The sequence below is a fragment of the Syngnathoides biaculeatus genome, chromosome 3, assembly GCF_019802595.1.
Source record: "Syngnathoides biaculeatus isolate LvHL_M chromosome 3, ASM1980259v1, whole genome shotgun sequence".
Classification (NCBI taxonomy): domain Eukaryota; kingdom Metazoa; phylum Chordata; class Actinopteri; order Syngnathiformes; family Syngnathidae; genus Syngnathoides; species Syngnathoides biaculeatus.
Window position 1 is genome coordinate 36050620 of NC_084642.1, and position 26457 is coordinate 36077076.

General features: G+C 43.8%; 1 protein-coding gene across 9 annotated transcripts in view; it reads right to left on the reverse strand.

The window, feature by feature from the left end:
• Nucleotides 1-26457, reverse strand: part of LOC133498589 (xylosyl- and glucuronyltransferase LARGE2s) — a 110135-nt gene that overhangs the window by 11443 nt on the left and 72235 nt on the right. For 8 of the 9 annotated variants that reach the window (XM_061815622.1, XM_061815618.1, XM_061815623.1 and 5 more), the window contains 6 exons: nucleotides 22950-23054; nucleotides 22671-22783; nucleotides 22411-22536; nucleotides 16475-16630; nucleotides 12795-12958; nucleotides 8577-8855 (listed from right to left, as the gene is read on the reverse strand). In XM_061815622.1, the coding sequence (XP_061671606.1) occupies nucleotides 8577-8855; nucleotides 12795-12958; nucleotides 16475-16630; nucleotides 22411-22536; nucleotides 22671-22783; nucleotides 22950-23054 (943 nt within the window). The remainder of the gene's footprint in view (nucleotides 1-8576; nucleotides 8856-12794; nucleotides 12959-16474; nucleotides 16631-22410; nucleotides 22537-22670; nucleotides 22784-22949; nucleotides 23055-26457) is intronic. The other variant, XM_061815625.1, reaches the window with a different exon arrangement.

Sequence of the window (26457 nt, forward strand, 5' to 3'; positions counted from 1 at the left end):
TCCTGGAAGGGTGTGATTGGGAAGAGCCCCCCGATCAGAACCCGTGTGGAGTTCAGTTACTGGACTTCTGTGCTCATCACTGATTGTCCATAAGGAACACCATGTTAAAGCATAAGGGTGTCCACCTGTGCACCTGGCACCAGGACACCCTAGGTTGCAGTTCGATGATCGACTTTGTGGTCGTGTTATTGGCCTTGCGACGGTATGTTTTGGACACTGGGGTGAAGAGAGGGGTTGAGTTGTCAACTGACCACCACCCGTTTGTGAGTTGGTTCCATTGGTGGGGGAAGATGCCGGTCCGAGGTGGCAGGCACAAGGGTATTGTGAGAGTCTGCTGGGAACGGCTGGCAGATTCCCCTGTCAGAAGGAATTTCAACTCCAACGTCTGAAAGAACTTTGCTCACATCCCAGAGGAGGCGGGTGACATTGAGTCCAAGTAGACGATGTTTAACGCCTCCATTGCTGAGGCAGCCGACTGGAGTTGTGGCTGTCGTGGAAAGAACCCCTGAACATGTTGGTGGACACCAATAGTGAGGGATGCTGTCAAGCTGAAGAAGGAGTCCTATTGGGCATTTTTGGCCTGTGGGACTCCTGAGGCAGCTGATAGGTACCAGCTGGCCAAGCTGAATGCAGCTTCGGTGGTCACTGAGGCAAAAACCAGGGCATGGGAGGAATTCGGTGAGGCCATGGAGAAAGACTTCAAGACGGCTTTGAGAAAATTCTGGTCCACCGTCTGGCGTCTCAGAAGGGGGAATCAGTGCAGTTGAAAAATGATGGCGTGGCCTTTTTGGGTTGGGGATGAGATTCTGCCCCAAGTGGAGGAGTTCAAATATTTTGGGGTGTTGTTCACAGGTGAGGGAAGAATGGAGCAGGAGATCGACAGATGGATCAGTGCAGCGTCTGGAGTGATGAGGACTTTGTATCGGTCCGTTGTGGTAAAGAGGGAGCTAAGGGAAAGCTCTCAATTTACCAGTCGAGATACCTCATAAGATAACCTCACCTCACGACCTGTGGGTCGTGACCGAAAGAACAAAATCCTGGATACAAGCGGCCTACATGAGTTTCCTCCCCAGGGTTTCCGAGCTCTCCCTTAGAGATAGGGTGACGAGCTCGGTCATCCAGGAGGGCTCAGTGTCGGGTCGCTACTCCTCCGCATTGAGAGGCACCAGATGAGGTGAGGTTTCCTCCCGCATCCCAAAAACATGCAACATTAATTGGACACTGTTAAATTGCCCCAAGGTGTGATTGTGCATCCGCCTGATTGTCTCTATGTGCCCTGCGGTTGGCTGGCAACCAGTTCAGGGTGTACCCTGCCTCCTGGCCGTTGACAGCTGAGATAAGCCCAAGCACTCCCGCAACCCTTGTGAGGATAAGCGGCTGAGAAGATGGAAGGATGGATGAATATAATAATATAATAGATTATATATGAATATAATGTAATTATAATAATAATATTATAATGATAATATCATTAATATAATACTAACATGGAATTACTTGGTAGATTTGTACATGTCAATATAACATTTTAGTCCAAAATTCAAGAGAAAATTTACATTCCACTCGATATTCAGTCACACTGATGTTTCATAAAATAAAGTGCAGCATTTGTTTGTGCAAATTATTTATCCATTTTCTTTGCCACTTATCCTCACAAGGGCAGCAGGAGTGCCGGAGCCGATCTCAGCTGTCATCGGGCAGGAGGCAGGGTACACCCTGAACTGGTTGCTCGCCAATCCCAGGGCACATAGAAACAGACAGCACCCACACTTACAATCACACCTAGGGACTATTTAGAGTGTCCAATTAATGCATGTTTTTGGAATGTGGGAGCAAACCGGAGTGCCCGGAGAAAACCCACGCAGACATGGGGAGAACAAGGAAATTCAACACAGGCGGGGCCAGAATTTGAACCGCGGTCCTCAGAGCAGTGAGGCCAACGGTCTATAGCATGCTGCCCATTTTGAACTACCCTCAGTCAAACAATCATGAGAAAACATACACACAAAATGTAGATAAAGAGCTGCATACATTTGGATAACAAGATTAGTTATCGATCAATCCCATTGCCATGTGTTTACTCAATTGAAGTTCTTTTCAAGACCACTGTACTGATCTTCCTCTTTAACAAAAAATATACCATTACTGTAGAAATATACGTTGTTTATTGGCCCTTTCATACATTTAAATTAACTTTTAAGTCATTTTCTACTCTCAGGGATATTTTTAAATCCCTCTCTATGAAGTGATGCATTGCAGGCAGAGGTGGTACATGTATTTAAAAAATGAGAATCTCAATCTTCTCAGAAATCTATTCCCTGTATTGACTGGCCAGTGAAAAGGTTGTCCATATCTTGCACTGTAGCAAGCACAAGAGATCACATTCTGTGAGACGGAGGCCCTGAACCAAATCTCTGCATCACTATCCTTAAGAAAGGATAGTCTTTCTATTCACTTCAATGGGAAACGTTACCTTGGTTTAAGAACATATTGGGTCAGAACAGGGGTGGGCAAACGTTTTGGCTCAGGGATCAAATTGATGTTGAAAATTTGACGGGCGCGCCAAGTCACAAGCAGATCCTTAAATATGAAAAATAAACAACAAAAATGACATTCAAGTGTTAAAATTTAGATTTACTTAGAATAGGAACTGTGTTGTTTTGTTGATATTTTTTTTTTTGCCAGTGCATCAAAAGTCTAGTGTTGGTTTTGTTGAGGTCATTCTTGGAATAGCAACTGGCAAGTGGCAGCATTATCAGGACGAAAAAAAAAAAAAGATAAGAAAGACACCAACTTAACTGTACCCATTATTTGGTAATGTACACCACACAAGTTGCAGTTACATAAACATGAACCAATAACTCAAATATCAGTGTTAAATCAGCAACTTAGTCCAGAATTGGCACAACAACACAGAACAATAAACAATTCAGACTACACGTCACTAAAGACTGAAAAATAGATACTGTAGCTTGGCAGTGTCATGTCCCATCGGAACGAGAGTAGGACCCAAATGCAGGACTCGGAAGATGCAAGGTAGTTCAAGGAGACACGTTTATTATATGCAGAGGTAGGGGATCGAGCAGGCAGTCCGGTGCAGCAGCGGTAGTTGGGACGTCGGGCGAAGAGAGCAGATGAGCGGACAGGCAGGAGGCGGTACACAGGGGAACAATCAACGCAGGCAGAAGTATCAAAGGAGTCAGGCTTACAAGGTTGGTCGGAGAACATGCGATGGTCGGTACACACAGGTTCGATCAGGGATACCGGAGCACACGAACGGGACATGAAGATCAACGAACTGGCGCCGGCCAGTTGTCATCGCGGTCATATAAATCCACAGCATAATCAGGCTGCATGAGGCGCAGGTGTGCACCTCCCAATCAGCGCACCCGCGCGGCCACCCGCACAGCTCGTGCACTGATTGTGTTCCGTGAAGGCAACTTTGTGTGTGCATGTTTGTGCGTGTGTGCATAAAAACATGAAAATAAGTGGGGATTTGACATATACAGAAACTGGGTAATTATACGGAAGCAGGCTTTATTGCCATAAGGGAACAACCAGCTGCAACCTCACTCATGACGTTCCAGAACCACATAGCGGTTGACATGCTCCTGGCCGAATAGGGTGGCGGCTGCTCAATGTTCGGTGACCAGTGTTGTTAATTCCAAATATCACAGCACCTGATGGGTCACTCACAAGGGCCATTCAAGGTCTCCGCAGCCTGAACCACAAGATGAAGGAGCAGTCTGATGTAAACACATCAGCCTGGTCTGAGTGGTGGAAAAAAAAAAACTTTAGCAAATCTAAAAACTTGGTGTTCTCTGTCCTAGTTTCTATAGCTGTTTGCAGCTATTCTTGCATTGTGTGGATGTTGTTGTATTCCCTGCATAAAGGCATCACTTAACTAACTTATAACCACTCCTCTTGCCCGACAAATTCAAAATTGGCAGAAATATATCCACTATTGGGACAACAGGGTAATGACAGTGATGTTGTTGACCACGATGATGACGTTAAGACTTCTCTTCCAGACCTGGTTTTTGATCCAGAAGATCACAAGTAATTAGTGCTATATTTTCCTCAGAGTGTAACTATGTGGAATAAAGCCGAAAGTGTGATCTATTAGATGATGTGAGGATTTGAGCAAATGTAGGATAAACGGGAGGATAATGTAGAAATAATTGTAAATAGAATTAAGTAACTGCTTCTGACTGCAATGAAGAAATGGTTTGCTCTGGTCCAATTCAGTTACTGCTCTGCCTGCAATGAAGAATGCTTTGCGCTCCCTGCAATGAAGAATGCTTTGCTCTGCTCTAGAAAACGTGGTAGCAAATGTAGGATAAACAGGGGGGAAATGTAGGAATAATTGTGATCATAATTAACATACATCTGCTTCCAAAAAAAGAAATGCTTTGCTCTGCTCTAGATAACGAGGCAGCCTCCGAGCAGGAGATAGCAAGAACAAAAACATCTAATCATCAGAACTTTTAGAACTGCTGTTTGTTAAAGAAAAGATGACCACATATGTATTCAGCATTTTTCCACACATGCACACGCACATGAACAAACATGTACACTTTGTTTCCAACTGTTTTGCTTGCCGTCTCCTTTTTGTAACATCCATGTAAATACGAGGCGTCTTAAAACTAAATAAATAGAGGTGCCGAGGTGAGGATAATCAGAGAGTGAAGTCGTGAATTGTACGAGACAGTTCCTTTCCTCTCTCCTTGCGAGACTTGAACTGGTGTATTTGTTTCCTTTTCTGTCCTGTTTAATGAATGTCTGATTGGTGAACCTGACAGGGGCCAAACAAACACAACCCATTGCTTCCACCACCGTAATTTGAATGTGAAGAGAAAGAAAAATGTTGATTAGGCAACTGTTTAACAGGCAAAGCTCTGGATCAGGGGTGCCCAGACTTTTTAACTCCAAGATCTACTTTTAAGCAGCCAGCCTCTCGTGAGCTACCAATGTGTGTGTGGGGGGTGGGAGGGTGGGGGCTGATGATGCTCCAATGATATGTTTTTAATATTATATGATATCTTATACAATATATATGTTTGCTTATGGCCATGCTACCCTGAGAATTCCTGAGCTTCTCTCCCTGGCTAAAATCCAGAGGGGTTGAATCAGGAAGGGCATCCGGTGTAAAACTTGGCCGAATAAATGTATGTTCATCTGAGGTGACACGCTGTGGCGACCCCTAACGGGACAAGCTGAAAGGAAAAGAACAAGATAATGTATATGGGTGTGATGATGTTCCCAATGTTATGTTATTAATGTTATGTGGTATATTATACTATATATAAATATATATGTATATTTAAAATACAGAATTAGCTTTATGTGCACTGCATTGTCTGTGCTTTCATCCTGGATCAGGCTGTACCAAGGTGGAATTTTAAAATTATACACCATCTGCTCCTGCACTTTCTACTTTGGCTTCAGACCAGACTTTTCCCACTCGAAAAGAGAAAATCTCGTCCAGTTTAACCACTTTTTCTTCAATTATTCACATACTCCAACAGTCATTACATCTTAAAACAACAGCATTTGTTTTTTAACTTTCTCCATTAAAGGGCTACTGTCATGAAATGGATAATTTTTAGTATGTTATGTTATTTTTAGTATATTATTAATATCGAAAGTAAACATAAGCAGAATGTCTTGCTCGTCTTTGATCTACATTGCCCAGACAGAACTAAAGCAGCAGTGTGGACGCTGTCATGACAAAAACATTCATGGGCTGCGTAAGTACTGTAACATTTGTAATTATGAGTGTACGTCTTTATGCACGGGGTGAGGGGGGTGGGAAGGTGGGCCTAAGGTAAAGTAGGAAACAGTGTGTGGGGAGCAGAGGTCGTTGTCAGAGAAAGTTCCGTGTGCTGCCTAAAAGAAACCAGCTGGCTTCTTCTTTTCATTTTTTACAGTACGTATCTGAATTGTGCCATTGGATGTAACAACCAGTCACCCCTCACTCGTTGAATCACATTGCAAAATTCCACAAACTGAATACCTGTATGTTATACTTTTAATTTGCATTGGATTTTTTGCACACAATGCAGAATATCTGCGAAGAGATTGCATCAGTGGTGCACAATTGCGCACGTGTGCAGTTTAGAGGGAACATTGGCTGACGTTTTTTTTTTTTTTTTTTTTTTTGTATTGGGCACACACCAAGAGTCCCTCTCGATGACCGGTCGATCGTGATCGACGCATTGAGCACCCCTAGTCTGGATGATTGAAAGCGGGGAGAAAGACTTACTTAGGTGACGTCAACCATGCAGCTTATGAAACCACCTCAGCGTCAGGACTACAATAAAGTTGAAAATTCTCACTTTTCCATTTAAATATTTTTTAAGATAAGAATTGCAAAGTTCCCGGAAGACTGTACTACGACAGCCAAGGTAATCAGAGAGACAGGCAGGAGAGTACTTGGTGTGTCTTTTGGTAGGAAAGGGGAGAAGGAGACTTGGTGGTGGAACCCCATAATACAGGGAGTCATACAAGGAAAGAGATTAGCGAAGAAGAAGTGGGATACTGAGAGGACTGAGGAGAGGCGAAAGGAGTACATCGAGATGCGACGTAGGGCAAAGGTAGAGGTTGCAAAGGCTAAACAAGAGGCATATGATTACATGTACACCAGGTTGGACACGAAAGAAGGAGAAAAAGATATCTACAGGTTGGCCAGACAGAGGGATAGAGATGGAAAGGATGTGCAGCAGGTTAGGGTGATTAAGGATAGAGATGGAAATGTGTTGACTGGTGCCAGTAGTGTGCTGAATAGATGGAAAGAATACTTTGAGAAGTTGATGAATGAAGAAAATGAGAGAGAAGGAAGAGTTGAAGAGGCAAGTGTGAAGTACCAGGAAGTGGCAATGATTACTAAGGGGGAAGTCAGAAAAGCACTACAAAGGATGAAAAATGGAAAGACAGTTGGTCCTGACGACATACCGGTAGAGGTATGGAAGCAATTTGGAGAGATGGCTGTGGAGTTTTTGACCAACTTATTCAACAGAATACTAGCGGGCGAAAAGATGCCTGAATAACGGAGGAAAAGGGTTCTAGTTCCCATTTTTAAGAACAAAGGGGATCTTCAGAGCTGTGGGAACTATAGAGGAATAAAGTTGATGAGCCACACAATGAAGTTATGGGAAAGAGTAGTGGAGGCTCGACTCAGGACAGAAGTAAGTATCTGCGAGCAACAGTATGGTTTCATGCCTAGAAAGAGTACCACAGATGCATTATTTGCCTTGAGGATGCTAGTGGAAAAGTACAAAGAAGGTCAGAAGGAGCTGCATTGCGTCTTTGTGGATGTAGAGAAAGTCTATGACAGAGTACAAAGAGAGGAACTGTGGTACTGCATGCACAAGTCTGGTGTGGCAGAGAAGTATGTTAAAACAGTACAGGACATGTATGATGGCAGCAGAACAATGGTGAAGTGTGCCTTAGGTGTGACAGAAGAATTTAAGGTGGAGGTGGGACTGGTGGGAACAATTAGAAAGATGGAGACATGCACTTGAAAGGAGAGGAATGAAGATTAGCCAGAGTAAAACAGAATATATGTGCGTGAATGAGAAAGGTGGAGGGGGAAGAGTGAGGCTACAGGGAGAAGAAATAGCAAGGGTGGAGGACTTCAAATATTTAGGGTCAACAACACAGAGCAATGGTGAGTGTGGTAAGGAAGTGAAGAAACGGGTCCAAGCAGGTTGGAACAGCTGGCGGAAGGTGTCTGGTGTGTTATGTGACAGAAGAGTCTCTGCTAGGATGAAGGGCAAAGTTTACAAAACAGTGGTGAGGCCGGCCATGATGTACGGATTAGAGACGGTGGCTCTGAAGAAACAACAGGAAGCAGAACTTGAGGTAGCAGAAATGAAGATGTTGAGGTTCTAGCTTGGTGTGAGCAGGTTAGATAGGATTAGAAATGAGCTCATTAGAGGGACAGCCAAAGTTGGATGTTTTGGAGACAAAATTCGAGAGAGCAGTCTTCGATGGTTTGGACATGTTCAGAGGCGAGAGAGTGAGTATATTGGTGGAAGGGTGCTGAGGATGAAGCTGCCAGGCAAAAGAGCGAGAGGAAGACCAAAGAGAAGGTTTATGGATGTGGTGAGGGAAGATATGAGGGCAGTTGGAGTTAGAGAGGAAGATGCAGAAGATAGGCTTAGATGGCAAAAGATGACACGCTGTGGCGACCCCTAATGGGACAAGCCGAAAGGAAAAGAAGAAGACAGTTGTAATGTACAGGATACGGGTTACATTCAAGGTGTTTTAAACTTTACTTTGCTCTCATTTTGTATATCACAAAAACCTGACACCTGAACAGAGATTTCTAGACTGTTTCTGTTGAGTGCATATTTTTAGCTGTGTGTACCCATTATTGTAGTCGAATTATAGCTGAACGTCCTTCATATTTACAAGGATATGCTACTGAAGCTACAAAGAGAGAAAGGAGGGGCTAAGCTTTCCAGGTAAAACATGTACTTTGAAGTAAAATAACCCCCAATCTTTTTGGATTTCAAAATGAAGTTACAATGTGAACTGTCAGGTGAAATGGATTGGAGGGGAGCCGGTCTTACCTGAGGTAATCATAGAGACCATACATTGGTAAGAAGTCCACATCCGTCAGGAAAACATAGGGGGTGTTTGCATTCTTCAGGGCGATATTCCTCACTAAGTTGACAGGGTAGAACTGGCCTTCTTTATAAACTATGTGATAGCCAACGTTCTTGCGTTTTTTTAGGACCTCTGAGGCTTGAGCATAGCGTAAGAATTGCTGAGCTTCTGTGTCAGACATATAAAGCGCCAGACTGATGGGTCCTTCCCAGTGCTTGCAAATGGCCTCCAGCATCTGTAGCCTTCAGGTGACACAGATGAGACAATCTTTTATTCATACAGAAAATGTAGATGGGTTGGCTATCTTAGCATGTCTATGTGTGTATTGACTAGCAGTGAGGAGGATAGAAGTGTTTTTGCTAAGGCCCGCTGCAAACTGTACGATAGGGTCGAATACGATTGGACTAACACAAGGGGTCCCCCCCAAAAAAGACAGTTGGCGACTCACACCTACACAACGAATAATTGAATATACAGTGTATGGACACCCTCAATAGTCATATTTTACGTTATCACTGTAATAGTCAAGGAAGAAGCAGATTACTACAATTAGAGGAGAGGGGTGAGAATAAATTAAAAAAAGAGGCTGCCTTGCTCCAACTACAGGGGGTTCACACTCCTCAGCCTCCCTAAGTAAGGTCTATTCAGGAGTGCTGGAGAGGACGGTCCATTGTGAAGTCGTATTTCAGATTCAGGAGGAGCAGTGTGGTTTCGGTCCTGGCTGTGGAACAGTGCAACAGCTCTACATTGGTAGGGTCCTTGATGGTGTGTGGGAGTTTGCCCAACCAGTCTACATGTGTTTTGTGGACTTGGAAAAGGCATTTGACTGTGTCCCTCGAGGAGTCCTGTGGGGAGTACCGAATCCCATGATACAGGCTGTTTGGTCTCCATACAACCGGTGTCAAGAGACTGGTCCGCACTCCCTGCAGTAAGTCAGACTTGTTTCCGGTGAGAGTTGGACTCCGCCAAGGCTACTCTTTATCACTGATTCTGTTCAGAATTTTTTTTCTAGTAACAGCCGAGGCATAGAGGCTGTCCAATTTAGTAGCCTCAATATTGCTTCTATGCTTTTTGCAGATGACGTGGTTCTGTTGATGTCATCAAAGCAGTGATCTCCAACTCTCACTGGAACGGTTCACAGCCAAGTGTGAAAAGGCTGGGATGAGTATCAGCACCTCCAAATCTGAGACCATGGCCCTTGGTCAGAAAACAGCGGCATGCCATCTACAGGTCAAGCATAACATACTGCCCCAATTGGAGAAGTTCAAGTATTTTGGGGGTCTTGTTCTCAAGTGAGGGAAGAATGGAAGACGAGATTGACAGGTAGATTGGTGTAGCATATGCTGTAATGTGGACTTTGTAATGCTCCGTTGTGGTAAAGAATGAGCTAAGTTGAATAGCGAAGCTCTTTTTTTTACCACTCAATCTACGTTCCGACCTTCACCTATGGTCACAAGCTATGGGTCAAGACAGAATGAACAAGATCACGGATAGAAGTGACCGAAATAAGTATCCCCTGTAGGGTTTCCGGGCTATCCTTTAGAGATAGGGTGAGAAGGTCAGTCATCCGTGAGGAAATCAGAGTAGAGCCACTCCTCCTCTGCATTGAGAGGAGCCATATGGGTTAGCTTGGGCATCTGATTCAAATGCCTCCTGGACCCCTCTCTGATGAGGTGTTCCCTGCACGTCCCACCAGAAAGGGAGCCCAAGGACGGCCCAGGACACATTGGAAAGAATAGTACTTGGCTAGCCTGGGAACGCATCGAGATTTCACCAGAAGATCCGGATGAGGTGGCTGAGGACAGGGAAGTCTGGGTGTCCACGCTAAAGCGACTGTGCCCGCAACCTCAGCTCGGTTAAGTGGGAGAAGATAGATCGATGATTCCCATTCATTGGGATGTACCTGGTATGGTACCTGGTATGGCTCACGAGCATTTTGACCACAGCCTTTGCTATTTAATACACAGGTATAGATTGTGAATATACAGTGAAGAAAATAAGTATTTGAACACCCTGCTCTCTTGCGTTCAGTGCGTTATATTAAAAAGGGAGCTAAGTCAAACGGTGAAGTGCTCAGTTTACCAGTCGATATACAGTGAAAAAAATAAGTATTTGAACACCTTGCTATATTGCAAGTTCTCACACTTAAAAATCATTGAGGGGTCTGAAATTTTCATCATAGGTGCATGTCCACTGTGAGAGAGATAATCTAAAAAGAAAATCCAGAAATTACAATGTATGACTATTTAACGATTTATTTGTGTGATACAGCTGCAAGTAAGTATTTGAACACCTGAGAAAACCAATGTTAATATTTGATACAGTAGCCTTTGTTTGCAATTACAGAGGTCAAACGTTTCCTGTAGTTGTTCACCAGGTTTGTACAAACTGCAGAAGGGATTTTGGCCCACTCCTCCACAGAGATCTTCTCTAGATCAGACAGGTTTCTGGGCTGATGCTGAGAAACACTGAGTTTCAGCTCCCTCCAAAGATTTTCCATTGGGTTTAGGTCTGGAGACTGACTAGGCCATGCCAGAACCTTGATATGCTTCTTACGGAGCCACTCCTTGGTTTTCCTGGCTGTGTGCTTTGAGTCATTGTCATGTTGAAAGACTCAACCACGACCCATCTTCAATGCTCTGACTGAGGGAAAGAAGTTGTTCCCCAAAATCTCACAATAGATGGCCGCGGTCATGCTCTCTGTAATACAGTGCAGTCGTCCTGTCCCATGTGCATAAAAACACCCCCACAGCATGATGCTACCACCCCTATGTTCTTGGGATGGAACTCACCCTTTGTCTTCCTCCAAATACAGTTAGTGGAATTATGACCAAAACTTCCATTTTGGTCCCATCTGACTACAAAACATTCTCCCATGACTCCTCTGTATCATCCAAATGGTCATTGGCAAACTTCAGACAGGCCATGTGCTGGTTTAAGCAGGGGAACCTTCCGTGCCATGCATGATTTCAAACCATGACCAGCATCAGTCACCTTGGAAACGGTGGTCCCGGCTCTTTTCAGGTCATTGACCAAGTCCTGCCGTGTAGTCCTGGGCAGATTCCTCACCTTTCTAAGGAGCATTGAGACCCCACGAGGTGATATCTTGCATGGGTGTCCACTGCGATTGAGATTGACCGTCATGTTTAGCTTCTTCGATTTTCTAGTAATTGCTCCAACAGTGGACATTTTTTTCACCAAGCTGCTTGGGAATTTCTCTGTAGCCCTTTCCAGTCGTGTGGGGTTGTACAATTTTGTCTCTGGTGTCTTTGGACAGCTATTTGGTCTTGGCCATGTTACAAGTTTGAGTCTTACTGATTGTATGAAGTTGACAGGTGTCTTTATGCAGCTAACGACCTCACACAGGTGCATCTGATTCAGGATAATACATGGAGTGGAGGTGGACTTTTAATGGCAGATTAACTAAATACTTTGAGGGTCAGAATTCTAGCTGATAGACAGGTGTTAAAATACTTATTTGCAGCTGTATCATACGAATAAATTGATAAAAAAAATAATCCGTTGGGATTTCTGGATTTTTCTTTTTAGATTATCTCTCTCACAGCGGACATGCACCTCCGATGAAAATTTCAGACCCCTGCATGATTTCTAAGTGGGAGAACTTGCAATATAGCAGGGTGTTCAAATACTCATTTTCTTGACTTCAGTTATGTACTCTTGTAAAAATCTTATCTAGATCTTGTCTGCAGTTTTATTGGCGAGTGGCTTAATCCTGCAACTGTGATTATTATTTTGAATTGGTGCAAAACCTGTATCCAACTGATCGCCCACTCATTAAAATAGCTCCAGAAACCCCTTGCATTGCGTGACAGTTCAGTTGTGTTCGGCTGCATCGCTTGGTGTGAAGCAGATTTAATTATTACATTATTTAATTGATAACACAACTGCACCATCAGTGGTCACTTTGTAGCATACATTTGAATAGTAAGGTACAATGCAATGGTCTACTTTTACTAAAGTACTTACTACAATGAATGAAACAAACAAACATCATGTACAAAATAACCCAAAAGCTTTTTTGGAGTTTGCTGCATAATCATGGATTTTATTTAGATCTTTTTTCTTGATATGGATGGTCCAAAGTTTTATCTGATTTTCATAACCATATACTGTACTTTTAACTAGTGAAATGACATTGAAATGTTTTTAATGAGATTTACCTATCCATGGAAAGTTGAGCGACGAGAGTAACATCATTCTCTTCCTCTGTCGGTGTATATTCATACTGTAGGAAGTAAAGATGGACTCTGTGAATGGTGAGTCGCTCGCGGCGGAAGTCATAACACTGATCATCCTCATCCAGCTCCTCCAGAGCAATCTGCAGCTATAGAAAAAGAGACTTTTATTTAGAACGTTTTGAAGGTTTGTAGTCGAGACAAATATGCTTGAAGGTGCGCCTCGACCATGGCCAATGGTTATTGGTCATATTTTCATACGGGATTCTTTTAACTGCTTTTGAAAAACACATTAGCTGTTATATGGTTTAGATTAGGTAGTGAGTTCCATTTCCCTAGGTTAGGGAAAATGTAAGGAGTTCTGTAATGGGTTTGATCACTGATGGTGTAGTGGTACACGCGACTGACTTTGGTGCAGGCAGTGTGGGATTGATTCCTGCTCAGTGATGGTGTTGATACCTGACCTGCGACTGACTGGCGACCAGGTCAGGGTGTAGTATGCTTTTTTCTTGAATCTATCTGGGATAGGCTCCAGCTTTCCTGTATCCTTGTGAGGATAAGCAGCTTGGATATTGGATCGATTGATGTCATGGGTTTGGGAGCAGCAACAGTAGACAGGTTGAACTGGATTGTAGAGTTTATGATGGATTTTATGTTTAGTTCTTAAACGTTTTGATCAATGCTCTAAATCTCCAGTGTGGAGCATGGGCAGTGTTCAACACCTCATTGGCACACCTGGTTTCCAGTTCCAGTTTTCTAGCACCTTTCCAGTATTTTCGCACATGGGTGGTACACTAGCCCACTTATTGCTCTTGATTTTGCTTGTGGAAGAAGATAAAGAGATTACCTGTGCCTATACTTACCCAATTGTTTTCTCCTGCTCCAGTGCCCTTCTGTGTCTCCTGCTACACCACCCACCCCAAGCTCATTCACCTACTAACGCTCCAGTGTCCTTCCCGGTCCCTGCTCTTATGGACCAATCTCACGTCTTGGAATTCCAAACCTCGCGCTACCCCAAATAAAACCCCTACCAACTGCTTCCTCTGTCTCTATCTTATTTTGGGTCCAGTCAAAAAACATTTGGTTTCATCCCATCACACTTAAGTACTTACCTACTTGGTTTGAGCATTTTTTTTTAATTATTCTGAAAATGTCTGAAGGAAATGTAATGTTTTTTTCAGGAAGAAATCACAAGATGTTTATCTGCATCTCTACCATGTTAATACTGCTTATCCCCTATAGCCAGTGTTGAATAATATTGTTTGACAAATGGCAGTTTGGTTATACACATGGAAACCCAGAGTTGTTCTAAAGTAATTGATAAAATAATACTCTAATGTAATATATTTCTTCCCATTGGGCGGCACGGCGCAACTGTAGAGGTTTGGCCTCACAGTTCTGAGGACCAGGGTTCAAATCCCGGCCCCACCTGTTTGGAGTTTGCATGTTCTGCCTGTGCCTGCGTGGGTTTCCTCCGGGAACTCCGGTTTCCTCCCACATCCCAAAAGCATGCATTAATTGGAGATTCTAAATTGACCCCAAGTGTGATTCTGAATGCAACTATTGTCCGTCTCCATGTGCCCTGCGATTGGCTGGGAACCAGTTCAGGGTGTACCCTGCCTCCTCCCGGATGACAGCTGGAATAGACTACAGCACTCCTGCGACCCTCATGAGGATAAGCGGCTCAGAAAATGGATGAATGGATGCCTCCCATTGTTTAGTTTTTTTCTCCAGCTTCCTTGCATCCTTTTTAAATTTCTTTACATTTTACTATGTTTTCTCAAATACTTCGTATACATCCATTTTCTGACCTGGTCACGAGCAGTGGGTCGTGACCGAAAGAATAAGATCCTGGATACAAATGGCTGAAATAGGCTTCTGCCACGGGGTCCCCCTTAGAGAAGCTTGGTCTTCCACAAAGGGCTCAGTGTCGAGCCACTGCTCCTCCACATCGAAAGGAGCCAGATGAGGTGGCTGGGGCTTCTGATTTGGATACCTCACGGAAACCTCCCTGGTGAGGGGTTCTGGCCACGTTCCACTGGAAAGAGACCCCGGGTACGACCCAGGACATGCTAGAGAGAGAGAGATCCCTCCAGAAAAGCTAGATGAAGTAGCTGGGATAAGGAAAGTCTGAGCATCCCTGCTGAAGCTACTGCCCAACTGACCCGACCCGGAAAAGTGGTAGAAGAAGGATGGATATTGTCCATCCACCCATTTTCCAAGCTGCTTATCCTCACAAGGGTCGTGGAGTGCTGGACCCTATCCAACTCAACTTTGGGTGAAAGGCGAACTACACCTGAAGTGGTCGCCAGTCAGTGAAATATATTTACATGTCGGAAAACTTCATTTACTATAGAAAATATGAGGGACCAATTTATTTTCATTTAGCTTTGTAAGACATGCTTCTGAGCCTGGGAGTTCCCTGCACTTTTTGTTAGAATTTTAAAATATCCACTCATCCTTTTCCGACCCACTTATCCTCACAAGGGTCACAGGAATGCTGCACCCTATTCCAACTGTCATTGAGCAGGAGGCGGGGTACACCCAGAACTGGTTGCCAGCCAATTGCAGGGCACATGGAGACAGACAATAGTTGCACTCACATTCACACCTACAGACAATTTAGAGTCTAGTATAAATGCATGGTTATGGGATAGTAGAGGTAACCGGAGTGCTCGGAGAAAACCCACACAGGGAGGGAGAGAACAGGCAAACCCCATACAGGCGGGGCTGGAATTTGAACACTGGTCCTCAGATCTGCGAGGCCAACGCTATTACCAGTTGCTCCACCGTGCTGACAATTTTTTGAAAACAAAAATGCCAATATTCTAAGATTAAAAAAGAAAACTTGTATGTTGCAAATTTGAAAAGCTATGTTATAAATTTACTTAAAAACTATTAAATTAAGTCAAGTGTTTGAGTTAATATTATTTTGAATTTTGACGCCAATGGTTTCCTTTTTGCCACAATACACTCCAATTATCGGTTATCAACTTCCTTCTACTAATACTCAGGATGGCATTGGCCATGAAAGAAACATTGGTCTATCATTAGTCTATTTTGTTATTGGTTTCACGAAGAAGTAGAAATAAATAAAAAACGTCTCGTTTCGTCTCACGGTTGTCATATATACAGTATAATGTCAAATTAATGTGAAATAATGTATGAATGAATGAGGCACGGTGGCTCAGCTGGAAAGCGTTGGCACCACAGTTCTGAGGACCCGGGTTCAATCTCGGACCCGCCTGTATGGAGTTTGCATGATCTTCTCGTGACTGCGTGGGTTTTTTCCAGGCACTCCAGTTTCCTCCCATATCCCAAAAACATGCGACATTAATTGGACACTCTAAATTGCCCGTAATTGTGATTGTGAGTGTGGCTGTTTGTCTCTATGTGCCCTGCGATTGGCTGGCAACCAGTTCTGGGTGTACCCCACCTCCTGCCTGTTGACAGCTGGGAGGGGCTCCAGCTCTCCCCGCGACCCTTGTGAGGATAAGCAGCTAAGAAAATGGATGGCTGGATGGATGGATAATGTATGAATGTAATAATGTACAATATTGATGACTTTTGATGAACTGTGATTTTGATTGATTTAAATATGCCCAGAAACACTTTACCCTACCTACTGACACAGTACTGTGTGTAGTTGCATAAATGCATCTCACCTGTATAATGTCTTGGCTGGGCTGACTTGAGCAACCAAACAACTCCCGTCGGAGCAGGTTCCCATCATACTCCAAGAAGGTCAGATAAAGGTTTCTGAAAAACTCGACATGCTTATTCTTCACACGAAGCTTCTTTGGCGAGTTCCAGTGGATTACCTTAAAGCACAGATCGAAAGAGGGTGACACTGGTCCTACATTGTGCAAAATTATGCTTCACCTAAGAACAGACATCCAAAGAACAAAGGCATGAATAAGTTGACCAAAAAAAAAAAAAAACATTGTAGAGGGGCCGGGGGTCCCCTGAGCCCCTGCAGAGAATGTGTTTTATTTTAGGATAAATTAAGCAAAGCATGTTTTAATTTGAACAAAAATCATGTCACAGATGTTATTAAGACACCTGGTCTTGTGAAAAATATATCCTTTAATAAATATTCTGTGACTGACCTTTCTTTTATCTCAAGTAGACTTGACTATTGTAATGGTCTTCTGATTGGCCTCCCCAAAAAGAGCATTAAACAGATGAAGCTCTTTCAGAATGCTGAAGCTCAGGTTCTGACCAGAACAAAGAATTCAGAGCGTATCACTCGAATTTTAACGTCTTTACACTGGACTTCTGTCAGTTTTAGAATTGATTTCAAAGTTCAGCTACTGGTCTATAAATCACTGAATGATTTAAGACAAGTCCTAAATACGTGAACGAAATGCTCATAGAATATAAAGGGCTCTGAGATCCACAGACTCAGGTCAAATAGTGGAGCGAAGAGTCTAAAGCAAACATGGTGAAACAACATCTCGGTATTCTGCTGCACACAAAAGTTCCAAACAGAAATGACATCAACACAAAATGTGAATATTTTTAAATCCAGTTAAAAAACGTATTTTTTCTCATGCGTTTTAGAATATTTCCGCTTTTAAATATTTCTTGCACTGTTTCAGTAGTACTTGTATCTCATGTTTCCCATTTTAAATGTTTATTTCTGTGTTTTTAGGAGGCCCCGTAGCTCAGTGGTTAGAACACTGGTTTGGTAAGCCAGGGGTTGTGGGTTCATATCCCACTGGGGCCTCCACTCCCTGGGGCCTCCCACTGGGGCCTCCACTCCCTGAGAAGGGTTGCGTCAGGAAGGGCATCTGGTGTAAAAATTGTGCCAAACATATATGTGCGTTCATCTGAGATGACACGCAGTGGCTACCCTGAAAGGGACAAGCTGAAAGAAACATATATATTTCTTTGTTTTTAAATGCTTTTAATTGTGTAAAGCACATTGAGTTACCGTATTGTCACGACCATAAGTCTTTAATTTTCTTCAAAGTGGACGGGGAACTTTATAATGCAAAGTGCTTTATGTGTGCAGTCTGTTCCAAAATCTGTAAATGTTGTTTTGTGACTTTGAGAAGAGCTCTGTCTGACTCACTAGGTGCATTCACTCCCAACGTGCTGCTTATATCGAGGAAAGGTGGACGTGACTGAGGACAGCACGTGGACATTCAAAGGGGAAGGGTGGGGATGGAAGTGGGAGGCTAAAGGATCACCCCCCAGCAGGTATATAGTGCCAGTATTTGCTTTGTGCAAAATGTCATTTTGTGTGAGGACCCCTGAAAATGGGACCAATGAAGAGACATGCTTACGATCCACAGTTTAAACTGCAAGCTATCAGTTAAGCGCAGGAAAGAAACTTGGAACTTTTATTCTGGGAGGGTTGATGAAGAAACGTCAACCGCTGGACATTGGTGTAGACAGGGAGTTTAAAGTGAGGCTGCAAGCAATGTAGGCGCGATGGATGACAGGTGGCGACCACAGCTTTATTAACACTACGAGGCAGCTCCGGGCGAGTTACGCCACAATTTGTGAATGGATTGTGAATGGTTGGCCAAAAGTGTCTGCTTCCACTGTTGTTCAACCTTTCGTTTCTGAGGAGCTGCGGGGCAATGACGAGAGGGAACTTGGCATTGTTGATGGAGAACTTGCCCAGGTGTTCATTTCAGATACAGAAGATGAAGACTTTGATGGATACATGGATGAGGATTAATAAAAAAAAAAACATGACTGCGTACATTGGAAAATATTTAAATAAAGTACAACTGAGGTCCCTGTGTACGTTGCTAAATACCTCAATAAAGTACAACCAAACTCAGTTTTACTTCTACTAATTTTTTCAAATAGAGTCCATGCATGCAGCCGTATGTTTTAAGATAGAGTATTGTAATGTCACTGTCATGAGCAAAGCCTGGCCACTGCCGTGAGGGGCATGGCCAGGCCAGTGCTCTGGTCAGTGCCACCTCTGACACCTGTCACAGGTGTTTCGCATTCGGCACTCGAATTGACTAGATATTTAGGTTTGGAATTTGTCATTGGCATTTGCCAGTTCTTTGCATACAAACCTGCAGGGCGTCGGTGGAAATTCAGCTACTGTGGGTCGAAGACAAAGAAGAGGAGAAAACCGGATCCATCGTCAGAAGAAAGAGGAATGCACAGAGCCTACAACTGAGTGTAGGGACTTTGAATGTTGGGACTGTGACAGGAAAAGCTCAGGAGTTGGTTGACATGATGATGAGGAGAAAGGTTGATATTCTGTGCATCCAAGAGAGCAGGTGGAAAGGTAGTAAGGCTAGAAGTTTGGGAGCAGGGTTTAAATTATTCTACCACAGAGTAGATGGGAAAAGAAATGGAGTAGGGGTTATTTTAAAGGAAGAGCTGGCTAAGAATGTCTTGGAGGTGAAAAGAGTATCAGATCGAGTGATGAGACAAAAATTTGAAATTGCGGGTGTTATGTATAATGTGGTTAGCGGCTATGCCCCACAGTTAGGATGTGACCTAGAGTTGAAAGAGAAATTCTGGAAGGAACTAGATGAAGTAGTTCTGAGCATCCCAGACAGCGAGAGAGTTGTGATTGGTGCAGATTGTAATGGACATATTGGTAAAGGAAACAGGGGCGATGAAGAAGTGATGGGTAAGTACGGCATCCAGGAAAGGAACCTTGAGGGACAGATGGTGGTGGACTTTGCAAAAAGGATGGAGATGGTTGGAGTGAACACTTATTTCCAGAGGAGGGAGGAACATATTGTGACCTACAAGAGCGGAGGTAGAAGCACGCAGGTGGATTATATTTTGTGCAGACGATGTAATCTGAAGGAGATTACTGACTGTAAAGTAGTGGTAGGGGAGAGTGTAACTCGACAGCATAGGATGGTGGTGTGTAGGATGACTCTGGTGTTGGGTAGGAAGATTAAGAAGACAAAGGTAGAGCAGAGAACCATGTGGTGGAAGCTGAGAAAGGAAGAATGTTGTGCGGCCTTTCGTAAAGAGGTAAGACAGGCTCTCGATGGACAGCAGAAGCTCCCGGAAGACTGGACAACGACAGCCAAGGTAATCAGAGAGACAGGCAGGAGAGTACTTGGTGTGTCTTTTGGTAGGAAAGGGGAGAAGGAGACTTTGTGGTGGAACCCCAAAATTGGACACGAAAGAAGGAGAAAAGGATCTCTACAGGTTGGCCAGTCAGAGGGATAGAGATGGGAAGGATGTGCAGCAGGTTAGGGTGATTAAGGATAGAGATGGAAATGTGTTGACTGGTGACAGTAGTGTGCTAAATAGATGGAAAGAATACTTTGAGAAGTTGATGAATGAAGAAAATGAGAGAGAAGGAAGAGTTGAAGAGACAAGAGTGAAGGACCAGAAAGTGGAAATGATTACTCAGGGGGAAGTCAGAAAGGCACTACAAAGGAAGAAAAATGGAAAGGCAGTTGGTCCTGATGACATACCGGTAGAGGTATGGAAGCAATTTGGAGAGATGGCTGTGGAGTTTTTGACCAACTTATTCAACAGAATACTAGCGGGCGAAAAGATGCCTGAAGAATGGAGGAAAAGTGTTCGAGTTCCCATTTTTAAGAACAAAGGGGATCTTCAGAGCTGAGGGAACTATAGAGGAATAAAATTGATGAGCCACACAATGAAGTTATGGGAAAGAGTAGTGGAGGCTAGACTCAGGACAGAAGTAAGTATCTGCGAGCAACAGTACGGTTTCATGCCTAGAAAGAGTACCACAGATGCATTATTTGCCTTGAGGATGCTCGTGGAAAAGTACAGAGAAGGTCAGAAGGAGCTACATTGTGTCTTTGTGGATCTAGAGAAAGCCTATGACAGAGTGACTGCATGCGTAAGTCTGGTGTGGCAGAGAAGTATGTTAAAATAGTACAGGACATGTATGATGGCAGCAGAACAATGGTGAGGTGTGCCTTAGGTGTGACAGAGGAATTTAAGGTGGAGATGGGACTGCATCAGTGATCAGCTCTGAGCCCCTTCCTGTTTGCAGTGGTAATGGATAGGCTGACAGATGAGGTTAGACTGGAATCCCCTTGGACCATGATGTTCGCAGATGATATTGTGGTATGCAGTGAAAGCAGGGACCATGCAGAGGAACAATTAGAAAGATGGAGACATGCACTGGAAAGGAGAGGAATGAAGATTAGCTGAAGTAAAACAGAATATATGTGCGTGAATGACAAAAGTGGAGGGGGAAGAGTGAGGCTACGGGGAGAAGAGATAGCGAGGGTGGACGACTTCAAATATTTAGGGTCAACAATCCAGAGCAATGATGAGTGTGGTAAGGAAGTGAAGAAACGGGTCCAAGCAGGTTGCAACAGCTGGCGAAAGGTGTCTGGTGTGTTATGTGACAGAAGAGTCTCTGCTAGGATGAAGGGCAAAGTTTACAAAACAGTGGTGAGGCCGGCCATGATGTACGGATTAGAGACGGTTGCACTGAAGAAACAACAGGAAGCAAAACTGGAGGTGGCAGAAATGAAGATGTTGAGGTTCTCGCTCGGAGTGACCAGGTTGGATAGGATTAGAAATGAGCTCATTAGAGGGACAGCCAAAGTTGGATGTTTTGCTGACAAGGTTCGAGAGAGCAGACTTTGATGGTTTGGACATGTTCAGAGGCGAGAGAGTGAGTATATTGGTAGAAGGATGCTGAGGATGGAGCTCCCAGGCAAAAGAGCGAGAGGAAGACCAAAGAGAAGGTTTATGGATGTGGTGAGGGAAGACATGAGGGCAGTTGGGGTTAGAGAGGAAGATGCAGGAGATAGGCTAAGATGGCAAAAGATGACACGCTGTGGCGACCCCTAACGGGACAAGCCGAAAGGAAAAGAAGAAGAAGATTTGCCAGTTCTTTGCATTGCATTTGCTGCATGTTGGATTCTCCACTATTGTGCGTAAGTCTAGTCTAGAGCTATCCTTCCTCACAGGGATTCTGTGTCCTTTCAGTTTCACCACTTCTTGTTAATTTTCTTAGTTTTTCTCATAGTCATCGGACCTCATTTCATGATTTTGGACCTTGCTTCAAGCCTCGCGTTTTTGTGCCTCTGGCTTGTGTTGGACTGCCTTTTGGTATCTACCTGTTTTTGGAATAAAGCCACTCTGAACATTATGCCATTGTCTGGAAGTCCTGCATTTGACCATGCCGCTGGTTCATGACAGTCACTGGGAGGCTGGAGGCACTCTCAGTATGCTTTGCGGTGCTAAACGTGTGTAAATAGTATTTTAAGTGCATGTTTTGTGTCAATTATTACTTCGGTAATCATTGTGCTTGTTTTGTTGTCTGTTGGTGTGCTGTCCGATTTGCTGTGGTGTCATGATTTTGGTTTGTTATGACACCATAAGTGAGGATGGCATGTTGAGTGGGACATGCTTGCACTGATGGTTGTGAAAAAAAAATGGGTTTGTTCTTCTGCAATCATTTCTCACGACTTTGTGAAAGCCACCACGCTTGCTCCCAATACAGTGCACTTTATGTATGTTAAATACAGAAATGGCACCCACAACTGTTACTGTAACTTTTAATGCAATGCCCCCTGTGATTGTGAAAATACAGTATCTTTTGTATGAAATGCACCATATAAATACATTTGGTTTGATTTGCTTTCTTAATTTTGTGTGAGCATACCTTGAGGTCAGAAACCTCAGTGTAGCACAGCTCGGAGCGAGTATGATCAGACAACTGAACATTCCATAAGCAGGGCAACTGGTGGACCAAGTCTGGGTTCTGCTTTATGAACGCATTGAAGATGTCCTAAAGGTACAACATACAACACTGGATAATAAGTATAAATTCAGTACGTCACGTCTTTATTTAATATTACCTTCTAACGGACTAAATGCAAGAATACATTTTTCTCCCCACTGCACACGGGAAGTTTTCCTCACCTGGTCAGCTAGAGATGTACTGAGCATGCTCATTAACTCTTTCTCTGCTGTCAAACGCCACATCTGCTCCCATTTGATTCGTCGCAACCGCTCCAGGTATAAAAGAATGACACCTAAGTTTGCAAGGGAAATAATGAAAAATATTACTTTAAAAGCTTTAATTTTAAGAATCACTGTATCACGGGCTTTTAAAAGTCATCATCTGTTAATGGAGACTGAAGGTACACTATTCCACCTGGTATCATCAGGAGAATCTGCTATCTTATGTCGGGATCCTACCTGTGTTAAAGCCTCGGCCGAGTGCAGGCCACGGTTTGTGATTTTTCCACAGGTTTCCAAGGTACCAGTCACTCTGATTCTCCACCAGACCAATAACCTGTTTATCTGTGAATAAATAAAATAAGGCAAGATATAATCAACTCACCTGGTGTTACACTCAGACGCTTTAATAATACTGCTAGGTAAAAACATACCGTATTTAAATTTTATGCAATCCTAATCCAAATGTATTCACCTCAAAGTAAATAAATACTCTTATTCAGTAAAAAAGATAACAACTAAAAGGGAAACAATGTTTTCAAATGTGTTGTGGTTGCATCACAAGTGTGTGAATTGATGAAACACCTCTGCAATCCATTCAGAGACCTTATGTTCCATCAATAAAACTCAAGTGCAGATAGCAACGTTATTTTTTTTACTTGTTCTTTAACTTCAAAGCTTTGTTAGGATACACTAGCCAGTATCTGTGGTCTTCCAATCAAACATGGGCTATCTACAATAAATTCTCATGTATCATGTTTATTTCTCCCCCAAAAATTGTCAAAAGTGTTGATTATACAGGGTCAGGCAAAATGATCTGACGCATTTGTAGGTTAAATAAATCTGTCAGATCATATACATAAGTACATGAAAAAATGAGAAAGAGTAACAATTTAGGAATGTATGCAGCCTTCTAGAGGTTATGAAAATGCTGTACACTTTCATTCCAATATCCTGCCACTACCTAAAGGTTAGGAAAAATATTAGGTAGTACATACGACAGGTGCTCATAAGTTTACATACCCTGGCAGATTGTGTGAAATATTGTTTGTTAGGTGAGGGACCAGACACAGCAGGACTCCCTCAACGCCTATGACGGATACAAATTTTGGATCTAAGGTTTTGCCCGGATGTGAGAGACCAGGGCCCCACTCTAGAGCAGGGCCTGGAGGAGGGGTGAGAAAGAAACTGCCTGGTGGCCAGGCCTGCACCCGATGCCTGCTTGGCTGGGCACAGCTCAAAACACTAAGGTGGGCCCCCCTTCCCAGGGGTTCACCATCTCTGGAAGGGACCATAGGGGGCAGGTGCAATGTGGCTGGGCGGTGGCCGAAGGCAGGGACCTTGGCAATCCGATCCCCAGCTACAGAAGCTCGCTCTAGGGAAGTGGAATGTCACCTATCTGGCAGGGAGGCAACCTGAGCTGGTGAGTGACATTGAGTGAGTGAAGTTCCAACTAGATATAGTCATGCTCACCTCCAGGCTAGGGCTCTGGTACCAGTCCTCTTGATAAGTGTTGGGCTCTCCCACATTGAACACCATGTTCTAGCATAAGGAGATCCACATGTGCACTTCGCACCAGGATACCCAAGGTCATACTTCAATGATGGACTTTGTGGTTGTGTCATCGGAGTTGCGGCTGCATGTCTTGGAAACTTGGGTGAAAAGAGGGGCAGGGCTGTCAACTGATCATCACCTGGTGGGGAGTTGGATCCGACAATGAGGGAAGATGCTGGTCTGACATGGCAGACCAAAATGTTTTGTGAAGGACTGATGGGAACATCTGTCAGAATCCTCTGTCAGAAAGTATTTAAACTCCCACCTCCAAAATAACTTTTCTCATATTCCAGTGAATGCTGGGGACATTGATTCCGGTGGACTATGTTCTGCGCCTGTATTGCTGAGAAGGCAGACCAGACACGGTGAGGCCATGGAGAAAGACTTATGGACTGTCTGAGGCGGGCTCTCCTATCTCTGGTGTTGAGGTCACCGAGGTGGTTAAAAAGCTCCTTGGTAGCTAGGCCCAGCGAGTGGATGAGTTTTGCCCAGACATTGTAAAGTCTCTAGTTGTTGTTGCGCTGTCCTGATTGACAGACCTCTGCAACATAGCGTGGATATCAGGGACAAGGGCACTGAATTGGCAGACAGGGGTGGTGGAGAGAACGTTTCAACTACAGGGGGATCATACTCCTCAGCCTCCCTGGTAAGCCTATTTAGGGGTACTGGAGAGGAGGGTCCATTGGGAATTCGAGTCTTGGATTCAGGAGGAGGAATGTGGTTTTCGTCCTGGCCGTGGAACAGTGGACCAGCTCTACACCGTCAGCAGGGTCCTCAATGGGAGTTCGCCCAATCAGTTTACATGTGTTTTGTGGATTTGGAGAAGTCCATGTCCCACAGGGAGTCCTATGGGTGGTCCTTCGGGAGTATAGGGTACGGAACATGTTCACCTCTGTTTGAGTGGTGTGAGCGTTTTCTCTGCATTGCTAGCGAGCACTACGTAGCACTTGTTTCTGGTGAGAGTTAGACTCCACCAAGATTTTCCTTTGTCACTGATTCTGTTCATGGACAGAATCTCAAGGTGCAGCCAAGTTTTGGAGGGACTGAGTTTTTTTGGCCTCAGTAGTTCATCTGTGCTTTTTTGTTCTGCTGGCTTCATAGAGCCATGATCTCCAAGTCTCACTGGAGCGGTACACAGCTGAGTGTGAAGCAGCTGGGATGAGAATCAGCACCTCGAAATCTGAGATCATGGTCCTCAGTCGGGAAAGGGTGGTGTGCCCCCTCTGGGTCAGGGATGAGCTCCAATCCCCCAGTTAACATTAACACATTAATTGGACACTCAAAAATTGCCCCTAGGTGTGATTGTGAGTGTGAATGTTGTCTGTCTCTCTGTACCCTGTGATTGGCTGGCAACCAGTTCAAGGTTTACCCTGCCTCCTGCCTGTTGAGAGTTGGGATAGGCTCCAGCGGTCCCGCGACCCTTGTGAGGATAAGCAGCTAAGAAAATGTATGTTTGTATGTATGTTTGCGTCGTCAGTTTGAATGAGAGTTAGCAATTTAATTTTGTCAACAATAACCTCAGGCAAAGGTTTTCAGGAATTCCAGATCAGATGTACACAACAATCAGAGTGTACTTTGTACCATTCCCCTCACAAAACTGTTGCATGCTATGCAATGACCAAAGGATAGTTATTCACATCAGAAATTCAAGGAATCCTGAAGAACTGCAACAGCTTTGTAAGGAGGAAGAGTCCAAAGCATCCTGATTGATGTGCAGCTCTGATCTGATGGATGGATATATATATATATATATATATATATATATATATATATATTATATATATATATATACACAGTGCCTTGTTAAAGTATTCGGCCCCGTTGAACTTTTCAACCTTTCACCATATTTCAGACTAGTGGGGCATGCAATATTATTCGGCCCCCTTACATTAATACTTTGTAGCGCCACCTTTTGCTGCAATTAGAGCTGTAAGTTGCTTGGTGTATGTCTCTAGCAGTTTTGGACATTAAGAGATTTAAATTATTGCCCACTCTTCCTTGCAAAACAGCTCGAGCTCAGTGAGGTTGGATGGAGAGCGTTTGTGAGCAGCAGTCTTCAGCTCTGCTCACAGATTTTCGATGGGATTCAGGTCTGGACTTTGACTTGGCCATTCTAACACCTGGATACATTTGTTTGTGAACCATTAATTCCATTGTAGATTTGGCTTTATGTTTTGGATCATTGTCCTGTTAG